This window comes from Heteronotia binoei, chromosome 3 (genome assembly GCF_032191835.1).
Source record: "Heteronotia binoei isolate CCM8104 ecotype False Entrance Well chromosome 3, APGP_CSIRO_Hbin_v1, whole genome shotgun sequence".
Classification (NCBI taxonomy): Eukaryota; Metazoa; Chordata; class Lepidosauria; order Squamata; family Gekkonidae; genus Heteronotia; species Heteronotia binoei.
The window spans coordinates 103,562,933-103,581,565 of NC_083225.1; the positions used below are offsets into that span (position 1 = coordinate 103,562,933).

The 18,633-nt window shown below is 46.1% G+C and overlaps 1 protein-coding gene across 2 annotated transcripts in view; it reads left to right on the top strand.

The window, feature by feature from the left end:
* SCAF4 (SR-related CTD associated factor 4) overlaps positions 1-18,633 on the top strand; it is a 99,701-nt gene that overhangs the window by 73,459 nt on the left and 7,609 nt on the right. For both annotated transcript variants that reach the window (XM_060234339.1, XM_060234340.1), the window contains exons 16-19: positions 4,741-4,901; positions 8,008-8,170; positions 9,068-9,163; positions 9,257-9,445. In XM_060234339.1, coding sequence (XP_060090322.1) covers positions 4,741-4,901; positions 8,008-8,170; positions 9,068-9,163; positions 9,257-9,445 — 609 coding nt within the window. The remainder of the gene's footprint in view (positions 1-4,740; positions 4,902-8,007; positions 8,171-9,067; positions 9,164-9,256; positions 9,446-18,633) is intronic.

Consider the following 18,633-nt stretch of genomic DNA (forward strand, 5'->3'; position numbering starts at 1 on the left):
TAATTAATTAATTAATAATATATTCCAGATAGTGGTCAGCAGAGTCTTTAGTTCAGTGGGGTGGAAGACTAAGATATTAAAACCAGGTTAAACGTCCCTACAACTGCATCTCCAAATTAGCTCTGCCTGAAACAACTTTTCATTAAATGACAGGGCAAGCGATGTTTCTTTAAATACATTTTTGTAAAGCACTTGATTAAAACCCTGTTTTGCTATCCATAGATAGTATAGGTATACTGTTACTTCTTGCACACTCAGTTTGAGTTTTTGTTTAACTGAAACGTAAAAATTTGATCACAGTTTTAATGGTGGTTAGGTTATTGTTACACTGCTTGAGTAGGGAGGGGTTGCTTGGGTAGGTAGAGTTTGGCAGTGAGCATAGTTTTCAGCCTGTTAAAAAGTTGTAGAAAGAATTGTGTATACAGAGACAAGAAATTAATGGGAGGATGTACTGTAGACCTTCCTGAAGCTTCCAAGCCAGTTACAGTGTTCGATTATAAACAGGAATCCGGTGGTAGTGAATGTATTAGCAATCATGATACAGTTACCTCTGATATGAAAGAGGGAGTATTATGTGTAGATTATTGCTTTTGATTTGTCCTCCCCGCCCCTTGTCCCTCTCTTTTTCCTTTTCCTCTATCCTATCTTCCTCCCCTGATTTGCTGTTCCCATTCCCTTTAATTCTGCCTCTTGTCTCCCCTCCATCTGTTAGAAGAAAAGAGAAACAAGGTGCAAGGTTGAGGAGTTTTGTTAGATTTTCTAGATCCCTGTGCGTTTCACTCTATGCTTTGTCAGGGTCGGGGATCTAACATAAAGTAAAATATACAATTGGAAATTCAGTTAAAGTGTGCATACTGAATAATAATTAAAATATTCTTTTAAAATTCAGATAACTCGTTCACTGAATTAAAACAGTGTATGAAGTAAAAACAATGTGAACATGATGCAGGGTTATTTTACATAATCTCCAGTGTGATATAAAAATTATATAGTTTATAATTAAAAATCCTATAAAACTGAGAAAGCTCAAATAACTCAGAATTAATGCCATATCACAAAGGAAGAAAATAGACAATGTGGCATGTCTTTCATAGAAATGTCTCTGGTTCCCACTTTGACCAACTGGATTAGTTCAGTAGAACTTAATGTATTATATAGCCATGTATGATGCAATACATCCCAGGGGTCTTTTACTCATAAAGGACTACTAATCTCAAAAATGATTAGTCACCATGACCAGATAAGTATAGAAGCCATGGAAGAGTGCTGGATTTGTTCTGGGTTTTTTTCTTCTTCAAGAATGAAACCAGAAATTGTGGGGAAATTTTAAATATTCAGTGGTGGAAAGTGCCATCAAGTCACAGCTAATTTATGGGGAGCTTTTGGGGTTTACAAGGCAAGACACATTCAGAGGTGGTTTGCCATTGCTTGCATTCACATCCTGGTATTCCTGGTCTCCTATCCAAATATTAGTCATGATCAACCTTGCTTAACTGCCAAGATCTGATGAGCTCAGGCTAGCCTGGGCTCTCCAGGTCAAGGATATTCAGTACTTATTTCCTCTCAAAATGAAACTTTTACTGCTTTTAACAGAAGCACATTGATAATTTGAGTAGCATATAAAATTGTATTAATTGGTATATTTGTGAATTAAAAGTCCTGTTTTCTCCAAGCAAAATTACAAATATACCAATACAAAAGAAAGTGTTGCAAAGAATTACACACCCGAAGCTATCATAACATATTTCATCCATTCCAAAAGGGGAACAAATCTGTTTCAATGAGTTTGCTTCAGCGTTCTTCCAAATGTCCCAATTTTTGCAGTGGAATGAAAGAAGAATAAAAAGAATTGTTTTCAGTGCTTCCCAACATTTCCTAATCTTTCAGTTGAAAAAACTGAATGCTGTACATTGAGTGACTGAAACCTTGTGAAAAAGCTTTTCCAAAAGCTTTTCATTGCCCCCATAGCTTCCATTGGATCAACAGAAGTTTCATGGGAGTGTTATTTTGTTTTATACCCGGGAGTTCCTCCAGATGTGTAGGACTATGTTCGGCTTTTGTGCCTTGCCCCTTTGTGTTAATTTCACTGACTGCACAGAACCAGGACTTCACAATGAGCTAATGTAATAATGGCTGACACTGAGCAGTTAAATATAAGATTATTTTAATACACGAAGATGTAACCATATCAGGAAGTTGAAGAATAGGTTTAAATTAATAATAATAATAAGTTTTTATTTGTATCCCGCCCTCCCCGCCGGAGCAGGCTCAGGGCGGCTAACAGGACATGGTATACCATGATCAATTATACAATTCATAAAAGATACATTTAAAATACAGTTTAAAAGTTACATAAAATTATAAAACCATGATAAATTAAAGGTGCTATATTCAGTGAGATGTCTATCCAGATGTCTAGTTGTCACATTCAGAGTTCCCTATAAGCTTGTTGGAAGAGGGTAGTTTTGCAGGCCCTGCGGAATTGGTTAACATCCCGCAGGGCCCACACTTCCTCCGGTAGCTGATTCCACCAGTGGGGAGCCATTACTGAGAAGGCCTGCTCCCTTGTTACTTTCAGTGTGGCCTCCTTTGGTCCAGGGATTTTTAGAAGACTTTGGGAGCTGGATCTCAGTGCTCTCTGGGGAACGTATGGAGAGAGGCGGTCCCTAAGGTAGGCAGATCCTCGGCCATATAGGGCTTTAAAGGTAATAACCAGCAAATTTGAGACTGGCCGATAATGAGCCAATTCGGCCGGGTCAGATGAACTCGGAATACAATTGGCAGCCAGTGCAGTTCCCTCAGCCCAGGCCGCGTGTGTTCCCACCGGGGCAGTCCCACTAGCAGCCTGGCCGCCGCGTTCTGCACTAGCTGCAGTTTCCGAGTTCGGCACAAGGGCAGCCTCATGTAGAGGGCATTACAGTAGTCCAATCTCGAGGTGACTGTTGCATGGATCACTGTTGCTAGGTCACTACGTTCTAGGTAGGGAGCCAACTGCCTCGCCCTTCTAAGGTGGAAGAAGGCGGATTTAGCAGTGGCTGCTATCTGTGCCTCCATTGTCAGAGAGGACTCCAGTAGCACCCCCAGGCTTCTGACCGTGCGCACTGGTATCAGTGACGCACCGTCAAAGGCCTGTAGGGAGATCTCCCCCCACAGCCCGCCACGGCCCATGCAAAGGACCTCTGTCTTCGCTGGATTCAGCTTCAGCCCACTCAGCTTAATCCAGTCCGCCACGGCTTTCAACGTCCGGTCCAAATCTATAGGGGTGTCAGGGGCCGGCCACCCATCAGTAGATAGAGCTGGGTGTCATCAGCGTACTGATGGCAACCCCGCCCATGTCTCCGAGCGATCTGGGCAAGGTGGCGCATAAACAACATTGGGGAGAGAACTGCCCCTTGAGGCACCCCACAGTTAAGTGGGTGTCTCTGGGACATCTCTCCTCCAACCGCCACCCTTTGTCCCCGACCTTCAAGGAAGGAGGAAAGCCATTGTAGGGCTAGCCCCCGAATTCCTGCATCGGCGAGGCGGCGGGTCAGCAGCCGATGATCGACCATATCGAATGCGGCCGATAGGTCTAACAGCAGCAGTACTGCCGAGCCGCCTCGATCCAGATGTCGCCGGAGATCATCCATGAGGGCAACCAACACCGTCTCCACCCCGTGGCCCGGACGGAAGCCGGACTGATATGGATCCAAGGTGGAAGCGTCATCCAAGAAGCCCTGTAACTGCAACGCCACAGCCCTCTCAATAATTTTGCCCAAAAAGGGCAAATTTGAGACCGGCCGATAATGAGCCAATTCGGCCGGGTCAGATGTAGCCTTTTTCAGGACAGGGCGGACCACTGCCTCCTTCAGGGGCGTTGGAAAGGAGCCCTCTGAAAGAGATCTATTTATGATGTCCCATATAGGACATCTTAGCTCCTCCCGGCAGGCCTTAATTAACCAGGAGGGGCATAGGTCCAGATCACATGTGGTTGGGCATGCAGTGACAAGGATTCTGTCAACTTCCTCCAAGCTGAGCGGGTCGAAGCAGTCCAGGATCAAATCTGAAGACACGCACGGAGCCTCGAGTTCACTCACTGTATCCAATATGGCAGGGCAGTCATGGCAGAGTGATTGGACCTTGTCTGCAAAAAATTTCGCAAATGCCTCACAGCCTATTTCCAATTCCTTAACGTTTGGCTTGCCTTGTGGCAATGTAGTGAAATTTCGAATTATCCTAAATAATTGTGCCGGGCGCGAATTTGCAGACGCAATCTTGGTCGCAAAGTATGTTTTCTTTGTGGCCTTGATTGCCATCTCATAGGACCTCATAAACTCCCTATAAGATGTTCTAGTCACTTCGTCACGGGTGCGTCACCATTGCCTCTCTAGCCGTCTGAGGCCTTGTTTCAGCTGGCGCAATTCCGGGGTATACCACGGAGCCAGCCTACTCCGAGGCCGTAGAGGGCGCCGAGGTGCGATCTCGTCAATGGCCCTAGATAGTTGGCTATTCCATATCTTAACTAGGCCACGGAGGGAATCGCCAGAGGGCCAGGGATCCCGCAGGGTCGTTTGGATCCGTTCCGGGTCCATCTGGCTCCGCGGGCGAGCCATAATGGGCTCCTCGCCTAAACAGGTTTGGGGTGGCATATCTACACGAGCCTTAAGGGCAAGATGGTCCGACCATGGCACCACATAATAATTTAATATGTTTTATAATTGAAATGTTTACATTATTTCAGTTGATGTTTATGTTTTGTAGAATGGAAAGGAATTCCTAAAAAATCAGAAAACCAAGTAGCCCAGAATGGAGGAGCAGTGGGTGAAGCTGCACACAATGAACAAACGTCACCTGTAGCTAAAACTTTGTCTGTTCAAATGCCTGTTCCCATACCTGCTCCAATAACAGTGCCTCCACCTCAGGTATGATTGTGTTTATTCTTTCTCTCATGAAGCTTGGTTCATGTTGCTCTTCAGAAGCAATTCCATTAGTTGTTTTGCAATATCATCATGAGGTGGTATTACATCTTAGCTTTTTGTGTTTAAGTTTAAAACCCAGTGTTGGAACACAAATTTAAATGAAACAAAAAGCAAAAATAAGTGAAAACCTATATCAAATTATATAAGAATCAGACCCAAGAATGCTGTAAGGAATCTGAAGATTTGTAGTTCTGATGTAATGTGATAAATATCCAAAATTGGTTGCAGGAGTTAATGACAACAGACCAGATGCATGGCATAAACTTATCAGCAAAAGCAGCTGAAGACTACACAATTCAAGAAATTTTGAAAGACCTGGATAAAATGGAAAATAAATTCTAAATTTATTTTGCATTTTAGCTCTGAAATGTTCTAAAGAGCAGTGAAAATTGTTTAATTTCTGTTTGTTTCATTTAAACGTGTTCTGAAATGTTGAAGAACTCTAAAAACATTCAGTTTGGATCCAGACTTAGATGTTGCTGTGGGTGCAAGGATGTCCATCTGTGGAGATCAGTTCCCACCCCTTTTCCACAGCAGCCTGAAATCCCTCTGCAATTCTGTTCCAACGAACATGGAAATCAAAATAATGTCCCACAGTCTGAAAATGCTCATTCCAACACCCCCACCAAAAAAGAGATGTCAGTGACTGCAGCAATGATTAGACCATTGCATTAATTTCTCACATGAGTAGTGATGCTCAAAATTTTACAACAAAGACTGTTACAATATATGGAATGAGAAATGCCAGATGTTCAAGCTGGATTCAGAAAAGGAAGAAGTTCTAGAGATCATATTGCAAATTTATGTTGGTTACTGGAGCATATGAGAGAATTTCAAAAGAAAATCAGCTTGTCTTTCATAGATTACCACAAAGCTTTTAACTGTGCGGATCATGAAAACCTATGGCTGGTTTTAAAAGAAATGGGTGTGCCACATAATCTGACTGTTTTGATGCACAACTGGACAAGATGCTGCTGTTAGGGCAAAATATGGAGAAATAGAATGGTTTGCAATCAGCAAAGGTATCAGACAAGGGTGTATTTTATCTCTGCATCTCTTCAATCTATATGCAGAATGTATAAGGAAATCTGAATTAGATTTAGATTAAGATGGAATGAAAATTGGCAGAAGGAACATTAACAGTTTGAGATATGCAGATGATACCACTTTACTGGCAGAAAAGACAGAAGACTTGAAATAACCACTCTTGAAAGTTAAAGCAGAAAGTGCCAAAGCAGGATTACAGTTGAACATAAATAAGACGAGTAATTATTACTGGGGGTTACACAGCTTCAAGGTTGACAATGAATAAATTGAAATTGTTAAGCATTTTCTGTTCCTTGGCTCAATCAACTGAAAGTGAGACTGCACTCAAGAAATCAAATAGATTGAGACTAGGAAGGGCAGATCTGAAGGAGCTAGAAAAGATTCTTAATTGTAAGGTTGTGTCACAGACAATGAATTCATGCCATAGTATTCCCTGTTACTATGTATGGATGTGAAAACTGGACAATGAAAAAAGCTGATTCATTTGAAACATGAGAGCCCGCTTGCAGGATAGGGCGGGGTATAAATGGAAATTAATTAAATTAAATTGTTAGAGGGAGGTTTTACAGATACTGTGGATTGCCAAAAAGACAAATAAGTGGCTTCCGTATAAAATCAAGCCTAAATCTCTCCCTTTTAGGTAAAATGAGTAAACCGAGGCTATCATTCTTTGGTCACAATATGAGAAGACAAGAGTAACAAAAAGACAGTAATGCTAGGGAAAGTTGAAGGCAGCAGGAAAAGAGGAAGAACCAACATGAAATGGCTTGATTCAATAAAAGAAGCCATGTTCCTCAATTTGCAAGACTAGAGCAAGGCTGTTAATGATAGGACATTCTGGAGGACATTAATTCATAGTGTTACTATAAGTTGACCCTATGGTTTCTGTTGCTGGGCATCTCCTCTCTTCCAGGAAGAAAGGTAACATTTCAGGATGCTGTGAGGGGATGGCGGGGATTGCACTCTGTGCAAATTAATGCATTATCATCTTCAGATGTCCCTGTGAATGTGGTATGGCATCTGAGAAAAGAGCTGACATTCCTTTTCAGTCTTCACCAGAAGTTAGGTAAATTGCATGTGAAATTATCTCTTTCTTGGCTGTGGTTAATCCAGGAAGTGTTATTCTTAGCCACTAAGAAACCAAGCCAGGGCATAAAAGGATTCAGCAATTTTAAATTATCTTCATAAAACAGGCTAGATGTGGACTTGAAAAACAATTTTAAAATTTTAAATCCTTTAGTTAAAAGACTGGCTGGAAAGAAATGTTTTGGCCTGCTGTCTCAAAGAGAGTATGGTGGGTGCTAAGCAAGCTGGAGGAGGACATTCTATGGATAAAGTGCCACCTGTTTCTGGTTGCACCCATCTCTCACCTCTGCAGGCAGGGTCACAGAAAGCAGGGGCTCTAGAAGAGGATTTCAACTATTGACAGTATGAGAGGAGATGGTCCTTCAAATACACTTTGCCGCACGCTGTTTACAGCTTTTAAAATGAGAATCAGTGCTTTTGTGCTCAGAATGGAATAGGCATCCACTGCAGATCATTTAGCACATGACTGATATAATCCCTGTATCTAGCCGTGACAGTAGCCTGGCCTACTGCATTTTAGATCAGTTAGAGTTTCCAGACAATTTTCAAAGACAGTCCGTTTTAGAGTGTATTATAGTAACTTAACCTGTACATGATCAGGGCATGGATCACCCTGGCCAGAAAGTTCTATCTGTGTTTGTAGTTTTCTTACACACACATGAGTGGCTCTTCTCCATTATGACACAACCTTTGACGCAAAAGCAAGTGCAGAGAAGAAATATGAAAATGCTTTTTGGCAAAAACAAAATGCAGTTAGAGAAAAGATGTCATCAAGTGTGGCTTCTGCTTACTTATTTTGAAGTGGAGAGATTATGTCCTATTAAAATGGAACAAAGATCTCACATGGGTTTAATACTGTAGGCTAACATAAGTATCTATAGAAATGTGTTAACTAAACATTTCCATTCCATTTTAGGTTCCACCGCATCAGCCAGGTCCTCCAATGGTTGGTACACTTCAGCCGCCTACATTTACCCCTCCCTTAGGAATGCCACCTCCTGGATTTGGTCCTGGAGTTCCTCCACCTCCACCTCCACCATTTTTGCGTCCTGGTTTCAACCCAATGCATTTACCTCCAGGTAATTATTTATTATTTTAGTTATTTAGTTTATATCCCACCCTCCCCACCGAAGGCAGGCTCAAGGCGGCTCACAAATTAAGGGTCACACAATCACATTAGTATGACCAAATAAGATAATAAAAACATACAACATTAAAACAATTACTAAAACATCTACATGTTCTAAAACCATTGTTTCAGACAGCGATTAAATTCTAGTGGTGGTTAGTTTTTCTAAGAGGTCCCAGAATCACCACAGCATGATGAGGTAGGCCGTTGGTAGTATTTTTATGGGCCAGTCCTGTTGCTGTAGGTGTTTCCATCATGAAAATGCATGGCAGAAGAGCGCTGTTTTGCAGGCCCTGCAGAACCGTAGAAGCTCTCGCAGGGCTCTGACCACCTCCGGCAACTCATTCCACCAGCTATAGGTAGCAACGGAAAAGGCCCTGGCTCTCATTGATTTGAGCCTCACTTCTCTGATGCTGGGAATTATCAACAGGTTCTGAAGTGCTCGCTGGGGCTTGTACAGGGAAAGGAGGTCCCTAAGGTATGCAGGACCCTGGCCATATAGGGCTTTAAAGGTAATGACCAGCACCTTGAAGCAAATCCAGTACACTATCGGTAGCCAGTGCAGCGCTTTCAGCACAGGCTGAAGGTGTTCATGTAAAGGAATTCCTATTAGCAGCCTGGCTGCAGCATTCTGCACTAGCTGGAGTCACCGGATTTGGGACAAGGGCAGCTCCGGGTAGAGGGTGTTACAGTAATCCAGTCTCGAAGTGACCGTAATTAAATACTTCCAGGAAGATTTCTTGTATATGAACTGTTCAGAAAGTGCAGCAGAGGAGATTGTGTCATTTAAGGATAAATTGAAACCGCTATCTGTACTCTAGTAGTGATACTTTTTCTGCCTTCATAGGATTTCTGCCGCCTGGACCACCACCACCTATTAATCCTCCAGTTTCAGTTCCTCCAGTCTCCGTTCCTCCTTCTCCAGGAGTAAATATCCCAAACTGTAGGTGTACTTTTATATTGCTACAGTTGACAGTAACAGAAGTGTGTGTGTCACTTGTGTAAAGTTTTTACAGTTAACATCGCTCTTTTACAGCTACTGTGGCCAATATGAATGAAGACACTACAAAAGACTCTTCAGTGGGAAACCCCATTCCAACAGTAGTTTCTGGATCTAGAGGAAATGCTGAAAATGCAGATAGTTCCAAAGGATATCCAAATGCTCCTCCACCTGCAACTTCTACTGGCTTACCAGCACCTGTCACCCAACCTGTCCCACTCCTTGGTAAGTTTGATTTTCAGTTGCTGGTTTTTTCCCCAAGACAAAGAGGTTTTCACTCCTCCAGATGTTTTAGCAATCAGCAATCCATTGTGGATTTTTTTTTCTCACAATTCAGATTTTGTATCTGTGTGTCATGGGTGCTGGGGACCCTTCAGAGGAAGTTGAGTCTGATGAGGAAACTGTGCCCCTGCCACCTGCACCAGTGCCCCTGCCTCCTGCTGGAGAAGATCCCAGCCCCCCTGCCTCGCCCTCTCGGGTGGCTCGTGTGCGTGACCGCCTCCGGCAGGACCTCAGGGATCGGAGGAGGGCGGCACGCTCACAAGCAAGACGCTCCCTGAGCCCTGAGTTCTGAGAGGATTCTGGCCCTTCTAAGAGCAAGGATGCTTGAGTGGTAACAGGATCCTGGCTGCCTCCCTGAGCCAGCAATTAGCCCAAACGGGCAACAGCTAGCAGAGGGCTATATAGCTGTGGGCTTTGGGAGGAAGCTTTGTGGAAGCAACTAGTCATCTCCCTGACATTCTAGCATCCACTCCGGCTTGACTTTGGTTCCTGACTCCCTGACTTTGGCTTTGGACTTCTGGACTCCCTGACCTCGGCTTCTGGACCTCAGACCTGCGATACTTCTACAGTGATTCGGATTTGGCGCCTCGGACCCTCCTACTTACTGGCTACAGACCTCGGACTGCCTCTGGACTTTGCCTGACCCGGCCCCAGCCGTGACAGATTGCTTCCACCGACAAACACCCACTCCACAGGATGGATGCTGAAGCAAGTGAAACCACAGAACTACTGGCTGCGCTCCAAGCCCAGGTACAGCAGCTAACACAGGCAGTAGTGCACTTGCAGCAACAACCTGCGGCCAGTGCTCCAGCCAAGTGCCCAGTTCCCCCACCTGACAGATTTGGGGGTGCCGTGGAAGAATTTCCTGCCTTCCTAGCACAGTGTCAGCTGTACTTTGAACTGAGAGCACGGGACTTCCTCAATGACAAAACCAAGGTGTGTTTCGTCATCAGTCTGTTAAAGGGGCAGGCGGCCAAATGGGCCACACCCTTGCTGGTCGCGTCCTCTCCCCTACTGACTGATTACCAGGGGTTTGAGGCCCACCTGTCTGCTGCTTTCTCAAACCCAGTCCAAGCAGCCACAGCCAACCGGAAGATCAGGGCACTGAAACAAGGCAACTCCTCGGTGGCTCAATATGCCACTGAATTCAAGCTCCTGACCCAGGACTTGGCGTGGAATGAGGCTGCCCAGATGGACCAGTTTACTGAGGGGTTGGCAGAGGAGGTCCTGGATGAACTGGCCAGGGTGGAGCAGCCACCCACACTCCAAGAACTTATCACCCTCTGCCTCCGCATCGATGGCCGCCTGGAAAGTCGCCGCCAAGCCAAGACCAGAGGGCGCCAGCTCCCTGCGCCGTGCTACCTGGCTCCTCGCCCGTCCCCAGCTAGTACCAGCACCAAGGATGAGCCTATGCAGCTTGGAGCTGCTCGACCCCGCCTGACCCCAGAGGAAAAGACCAGACGCCGCACGCAGAATCTGTGCCTCTACTGCGGCACGGCAGGCCACTATGCCTCTGGCTGCCCTGCTAAGCATCGGATACCTGGACCTTCGCTGCCACCGCCGCCAAAAGGGCAGCCCCAGGCGTAAGTGGACCCCCCAGCCTGGGACGACTAGCTGGGTCCTCCGAACAGCGGGCTGATACCCCAGGGCCATTCCTGCTACCAGTCAAACTCCGTCTGCCTGACGAACGCTGGCTGTTCGTGTATGCCATGCTGGACTCGGGAGCGGCCCACTGTTTTATAGATGCCGCCTTTGTGAAGCAGCACCAGATCCCTGTGCAGACAAAAGGGATTCCGTCGCTGGTGGAGGCTATTGACGGGCGCCTCCTCCGTTCTGGCCCCGTCACCCAGGAGACCTGTCCCATCACCTTCCACGTCCAGCAGCACCAAGAACAGCTGCGGTTTGATGTCGCCCGCATGCCTCGCTTCCCGCTGATTCTAGGCCTTTCCTGGCTGAAGCTGCACAACCCCATCGTGGACTGGGCCCAGCAGGAACTACGCTTCCGAGACCCATGCCCCCATCTGACTCCTCCCACCACTCTAGCAGCTGGCATCCCGAGTGGTGGTCCTCAGCTCCCTCAGAAGTATGTGGACTTTGCTGATGTCTTCGAAGAGACAGGAGCTGATCAGCTTCCCCCTCACCGGCCCTACGACTGTGCCATTGATTTGGTACCTGGGGCACCACTCCCGGTGGGGCGTCTGTACCCAATGTCGGAGCCGGAGTTGGCAGCTCTGCGAGACTTCCTGGACAAGAACCTGAAACGCGGATTCATCCGACCCTCAACCTCTCCCCTATCTGCTCCAGTGCTCTTCGTGAAGAAGAAAAGTGGGGAGCTCCGGCTGTGCAATGACTACCGGGCCCTGAACAAGATCACCATCCGCGACCGGTACCCTCTACCACTGATCCCTGAACTCTTGGATCGCCTAAAGGGGGCCCAAATCTACACCAAGCTGGAACTCCGTGGAGCGTACAATTTGGTGCGCATACGGCCCGGAGACGAATGGAAGACCGCGTTTGGGACCCGATACGGGCAGTACGAGCACCTGGTAATGCCCTTCGGACTGACCAACGCCCCCGCTGTCTTCCAGAGGTTCATGAATGACATATTCCGGGACCTGCTCGACCGCTTCGCGATCATATACCTGGATGACATCCTAATTTACTCCCGCAATCCTGCCCAGCACGCCGAGCACGTCCGCCAGGTCCTGCAGCGCCTACGAGCCCATGGTCTCTACGCCAAGCTGGAGAAGTGCGACTTCGACCTGCGCTCCGTCGAGTTCCTTGGGCACATTGTGTCACCGCAGGGGATCCTCATGGACCCGAAAAAAGTGGAAGCGGTCCTGACCTGGCAGGCTCCTCAGAATCGCAAAGACCTGCAGCGGTTCCTCGGTTTTGCCAACTACTATCGGCAATTCATCCCGGCCTACGCATCCCTGACCACACCCCTGACTCAACTACTCCGCCCCAAAGAACCCTTCCACTGGTCCCCAGAGGCCGATAACGCCTTCTCCACCCTGAAGACTCGCTTTGCCACCGGGCCACTCCTGAGATACCCCGACCCCCAGCTTCCCTTTACGGTGGAAGCTGATGCCTCCAACGTGGCCCTGGGAGCAGTGCTGTCCCAGCGCGAGGAGCCGTCCCAGCCACTCCAGCCCTGCGCCTATTACTCGCGGCAGCTCACTGCTGCAGAGAGGAACTATACCATCTGGGAGAGGGAGTTGCTCGCGATCAAGGCGGCGTTTGAGGTTTGGCGACATTACCTCGAAGGGGCTCGCCACCCTGTTCAAGTGCTCACCGATCACCGGAACTTGGAACACCTCCAGACCACCCGCCGTCTCAACCAGCGCCAGATCCGGTGGTCCCTATTCTTCTCTCGCTTCGACTTCCGGATCTCCTACATCCCCCATACCCAGAACCGGAAAGCAGACGCGCTCTCCCGGAAACCGGAATACGCCCCTGCCTCAACTGAGACCGTGCCCGCTGCTCCAATCCTGCCGCCCTCAGTATTTGCAGCCACCTCCACTTCACCAGCACTCGTGGAGGACATTCGGGCTAGCCAGGCCAATGATCCCTGGGTCCAGCAACACCTCCAGGCTCTCCAAGATGACCCAACAGGGGAGTTCACGACTCGAGGCGGCCTCTTGCTACACCGCGAACGCCTCTATGTGCCGCCCGGGCCCTTGCGGGCAGAAGTGCTACGCCTGACCCACGACTCGTTACCCGCCGGGCACTTTGGACAGCATAAGACCACCCACTTGCTGACAAGGGAATTCTGGTGGCCACGAGTTCGCGCTGATGTTGCCCGCTATGTCAGCTCCTGTGACGTCTGCCGACGGGCCAAAGACATCCCAGCCAAACCCTCAGGGTTGCTGCAGCCCTTGCCCACATCTTCAGGACCCTGGGATACCATCTCGATGGACTTCATCACGGAACTTCCACGCTCCAAGGGTCAGACTTGTATCTGGGTGGTCGTCGACCTATTTACCAAGATGGCCCACTTCGTTCCGTGCCCGAAACTCCCCACAGCTCAGGAGACGGCCCAGCTTTACCTGCAACACATCTTTCGTCTGCATGGACTCCCAGCCCATCTGATCTCCGATCGGGGCCCTCAGTTCTCCTCTCGGTTCTGGCAAGCCCTCCATTCCAGCCTGGGTACTCGAGTGCACCTGTCCTCAGCCTACCACCCACAGACAGATGGCCAGACAGAGCGCACCAATGCCACGCTAGAGCAATATCTCCGCTGTTACACCTGTTACCAGCAGGATGACTGGACCACTCTATTGCCCCTAGCGGAGTTTGCATACAACAACGCGGTCCATGCATCCACCCAAATGACCCCGTTTGCTGCAACCTACGGGTACCACCCTCGGTTCTTCCCAGCGATCCTACCACCCACGAATGTCCCCGCCGTCGATGCCTACCTGCAAGAACTCCGTGCCAGCCAAGACTTGCTCCGAGAGCAGCTACAGCAAGCCAAGGAGGCATATAAACGGGCTGCGGACCGAAAGAGGCAAGAAGGCCCTCCAGTGCAGCCGGGGGATCAGGTGTGGCTCTCAACTCGCTACCTGCGCCGGCCTGGTCGGTCTCACAAGCTGGATGCACGGTTCATTGGACCCTACCCCGTCGTTGAACAAATAAACCCCGTCGCCTTCAGGCTCCAGTTGCCACCCCACCTCCGCATTCACCCCGTGTTTCATCGCTCCCTCCTTGTTCTGGCTGCACCCCCTGACCCAGCTCGGACTCCTTCCCCACCGCCGCCACCACCAGTGTTGGTGGATGACGAGGAAGAATATGAGGTGCGCCAGATCCTGGACTCCCGGTACCATCGTGGAGGCCTCCAGTACCTGGTGGACTGGGAGGGATACGGCCCAGAAGACCGGTCTTGGGAGCCCGAAGACAATCTTCATGCCCCGGACTTGGTGCACCAGTTCCACAACGACCACCCCGACCTTCCAGGTCCCTCAACGGAGGGGGGCCCTGGGGGGGGGGGATAGTGTCATGGGTGCTGGGGACCCTTCAGAGGAAGTTGAGTCTGATGAGGAAACTGTGCCCCTGCCACCTGCACCAGTGCCCCTGCCTCCTGCTGGAGAAGATCCCAGCCCCCCTGCCTCGCCCTCTCGGGTGGCTCGTGTGCGTGACCGCCTCCGGCAGGACCTCAGGGATCGGAGGAGGGCGGCACGCTCACAAGCAAGACGCTCCCTGAGCCCTGAGTTCTGAGAGGATTCTGGCCCTTCTAAGAGCAAGGATGCTTGAGTGGTAACAGGATCCTGGCTGCCTCCCTGAGCCAGCAATTAGCCCAAACGGGCAACAGCCAGCAGAGGGCTATATAGCTGTGGGCTTTGGGAGGAAGCTTTGTGGAAGCAACTAGTCATCTCCCTGACATTCTAGCATCCACTCCGGCTTGACTTTGGTTCCTGACTCCCTGACTTTGGCTTTGGACTTCTGGACTCCCTGACCTCGGCTTCTGGACCTCAGACCTGCGATACTTCTACAGTGATTCGGATTTGGCGCCTCGGACCCTCCTACTTACTGGCTACAGACCTCGGACTGCCTCTGGACTTTGCCTGACCCGGCCCCAGCCGTGACACTGTGCTATTTTAAAAAGGATAGTGTCTTAATCTGTAGTATGTTCAGTCACGTTTGTTGTATTAAATGATTCACCTACCTTCTTGGAGTGAGATCTCATAAGTATTAACTAAAGAGAGAAACATGTTATACTAGGCACTGTCTCAGGATAAAATATATTGGAAATGATAGCAGAAACAAACCACTTAAATTATTCAGTATTCTTATGGCCCCTTTTAAAATTTACTGTGTTGTCCTTAATTCTGTATGCTATTTCTCTGCTATTCCCAAATCTATGTTTCTGCAAGTCCAACAAGTAATAAAGGGAAGCCAACACTTTTAAATAAAATATGTTCTGTCAGCATCTTTTCCATAATGCTTTAACATTTTTCCCATCAGCGTGGTATTCCACACTTTGTTTAATCAACAATCAACTTTTTTCCAAATAGGCTTGTCCTGATGAAACCAGCAATTACCATATTTAGTACCTCTTAATTTTAGATAAAGCATCTTCATTAAATTCTAATAAAATTGTTAGTGATATGATAGACAGGTTCTACTCAAGAAATCTGGTAAACTATCCTTCCCCATACTTTCAAAACACTTTTTCTCTGAAGTCAATATAAGGTACCATCTAAAAATACTTTGACACCGTTCTCTGTGATCTCTACATTTTACAAATTGTACACATTCAGAAAAGACTTCCAAATTTTCTCTTGAATTTCTTGCCCTTTTTCCATCTAAACTTGCATTTGTATCAGTTTTTTCTACCACAGTTTATTACTAATATATGTGTCTAAAGAAGAGAATTATGGAAGGAAGTAATTTTTTTGGGAAAGGAAGCAAAAAAATTTTGAGAAAGGAAGTAATTGAGTAATAACAAAGTTGCTTACAGAAGAATATATTGTTCCTTCTCGTTAGAATACTTTTAATATAATTCTCAATTTCTGTATCACTCTGAGAATTTGCTCTTCGCTGTGTTTTTCAAGAGCTTACTCGGGTGGTTTTCCAAAAGTGTTCTAAAGCTACAGCACCTGCACTTTTTAATTTTAGCAAAGTTGTTCCTCAGTCAGTATCAGTGATTTTTCAGTAACATTAGCATTTTTATCCATTTGCACCCCCTCCCGCAATAGTATGTTGAGTAATTGGCCAGGGATTACATAATTGTTTTTCTTTGCTCTGTATTTTTTTTAAATGTGTATTAACAGACTAAGAGGAAGACCTCAGAGATACAAACATGCAAGTTAATTTCTAATATAACTTTGGGTTTGTGGGGTAACTTGTCTTTGTGAGGTAAAGTAAATATACTCAAAATGAATATCGTACCTTGGCTTATTTATATTTTACATGCCATTCCTTTCTATATACCTAGCAGATATATTCATAAAATTAATGCTTTTTTTCCAGATCCTAGTCTGTACAGTAGGGCATTTGAGTACTCAAACTTAACATACAAAAATTGGTAGTTATGCTGTTCAGCCACAAATAGAGATAGTTTGGAATATAAAACAAATACATTTTAATGAGCCTTAGCAGCATTAACATGATAAATGAAATTGGAATCACCTAAGATTGTTGCAAGAATAAATCATTAGAATGACATCAATTGCTACATGGGACAGTTTAAGAAACTGCTGATTCTAGGATTGTCTGCAATTATGCTTTTTTGATATTGAATAAAGAATTTATTTAGGGAAGGAGAGCAGGAAATTCTACAACATTAGCAGAAGCCAGATAGTGTATTCTTAGTTTTCACAAAAACAAGGTGCATGAAACAAGAAATTAGACCAGAAATGGATGACAGTGTTCTGGTAATACAAAAGTTTCTTCATTGAAAATATTTGCATAAATATCCCAGGTTGATATTTTATTCCATTAAACAGTTTTTGAAAGAAAATGGTTCAGACCTTAAAGGTTCAGAACTTTAAAGTCATGTTGGCAAAAATTGACTCAGTAAAGAACTAAATGGCAACTGGACTTGGAACTCCTAAATCAAACCTTGTTGGAAATCTATAAGGACATTATGAACACTTCTTGTGATGTGGAGAGAACAGTCTAGAACTTATGCACAAAAGTTTTATTCCTGATAGAATTTTTAAATTTACAAAGTCCAGTTTTGATGTGTGTGAATGTTCTCTTATATTGTGGGACTGCTCTATAATAAAGTACTGACAAAATATATGTAGAACAGGAGGTGAAATATTGATACATACAGTGCCCTGTAGGTCGATATTAGTTGGTCTGCTGAAGAAGAAGTTAGAAAAATAATATGGTTCTGCATTCAGTAGAATATAGTTATAGAAACCAGAATACTTTTAGCAAAATATTGGAAATGGAAAGCAATTCCATCAGCGAACATTTGGTTTAGAAAATGTTGGTTATTATATGAATGAAAAGATAGTGACATATTTAAAAAAAATAGGGAGAAAAGCGTATCTGTGCAGTTGGTGTTTGTGGAAAGATCAAGACCTGTTATTGTATATTTGAAGAAAATGAAGAGTAGGAGTCTGACCATGCTAAATTAGGATTGGCAATCCAAGAGAAGAGGGAGGTGCAGTTCTGGGAAGTTTCTTTTGGGATAGGTAGACCTCCTTGTTGGAAGCCCACATTTCAGCTGAAGACTGGCATGTGCATTACAGCCAAGTATTCAGGCTTTCTTCTATTCTAAAGAATGAGGTACCAAAGCACAAACCTCTTCTTGATCTTTCCACTCTTTCACAATGGCATCCTGTCACAGATCCTGAGATCAGAGGACTTATTTCATCACTTGCTTCTGGCAAGTCCCATAGTTAGGACTTGATTCTCTCCCCGAGTTGTGTAAGGTGAGCACCCATTCTAGCTAAGTTATTCACCCAGGTAAACTCAAGTGGTGTCTGGAGTGGAAACTGAATATCGTAGTTCCAGTGTTCAAAAGGGGGAGGAAAGCAGACCATACAAACTACTGCCCAATAAGACATAGCTGCCAAGCTGTATAGTAAATTCCTTTTATATAAGTTGGAGGATTCCAACCATGTTATCCATCTTGAGCAAGCAAAGTATCAAGGACCATACCAAATCTTTGTATGTGGCCTTTGTAGATTTGAAAGCTGCCTTTTACACATTTGACAGGGGAACACCTCTGGATGAAGTTGGTTGGCACTAACAGATAAATGCCTATTGTTTCATCTGCAGGAGCTCTGACATCTTTGTAAAAATTAGGGTAGGCACCTCATGTTCCTTAACAGAGGAAATTCCAATCTCCAGAGGGGTAAAACAAGGAAGTGTCCCCTCCCCCCACTTTTTAATATACATTTAAACAATATCTCAACGCTGTCTGGCTCTGAATTTGTCTCCCCTTTCCTAGGAGAATCTTAGTTCTACTAAAGGTACTCCTGCAGCTTTGATGTGAGCAGAACTTAGTTTGCCTTCAGTTAGGGCTCGTTGTACATGTAGCCCTGGTAAGATTTGGGAGGAAGCAAAGCAGTGGCATCACCAGTTTATTTCATAGGCAATGCTACAAAACAATGCTGCCCAATTAGCCAGTTATAACATCCTCTATTGTTATTTCATATCTGACATCCAGGTTT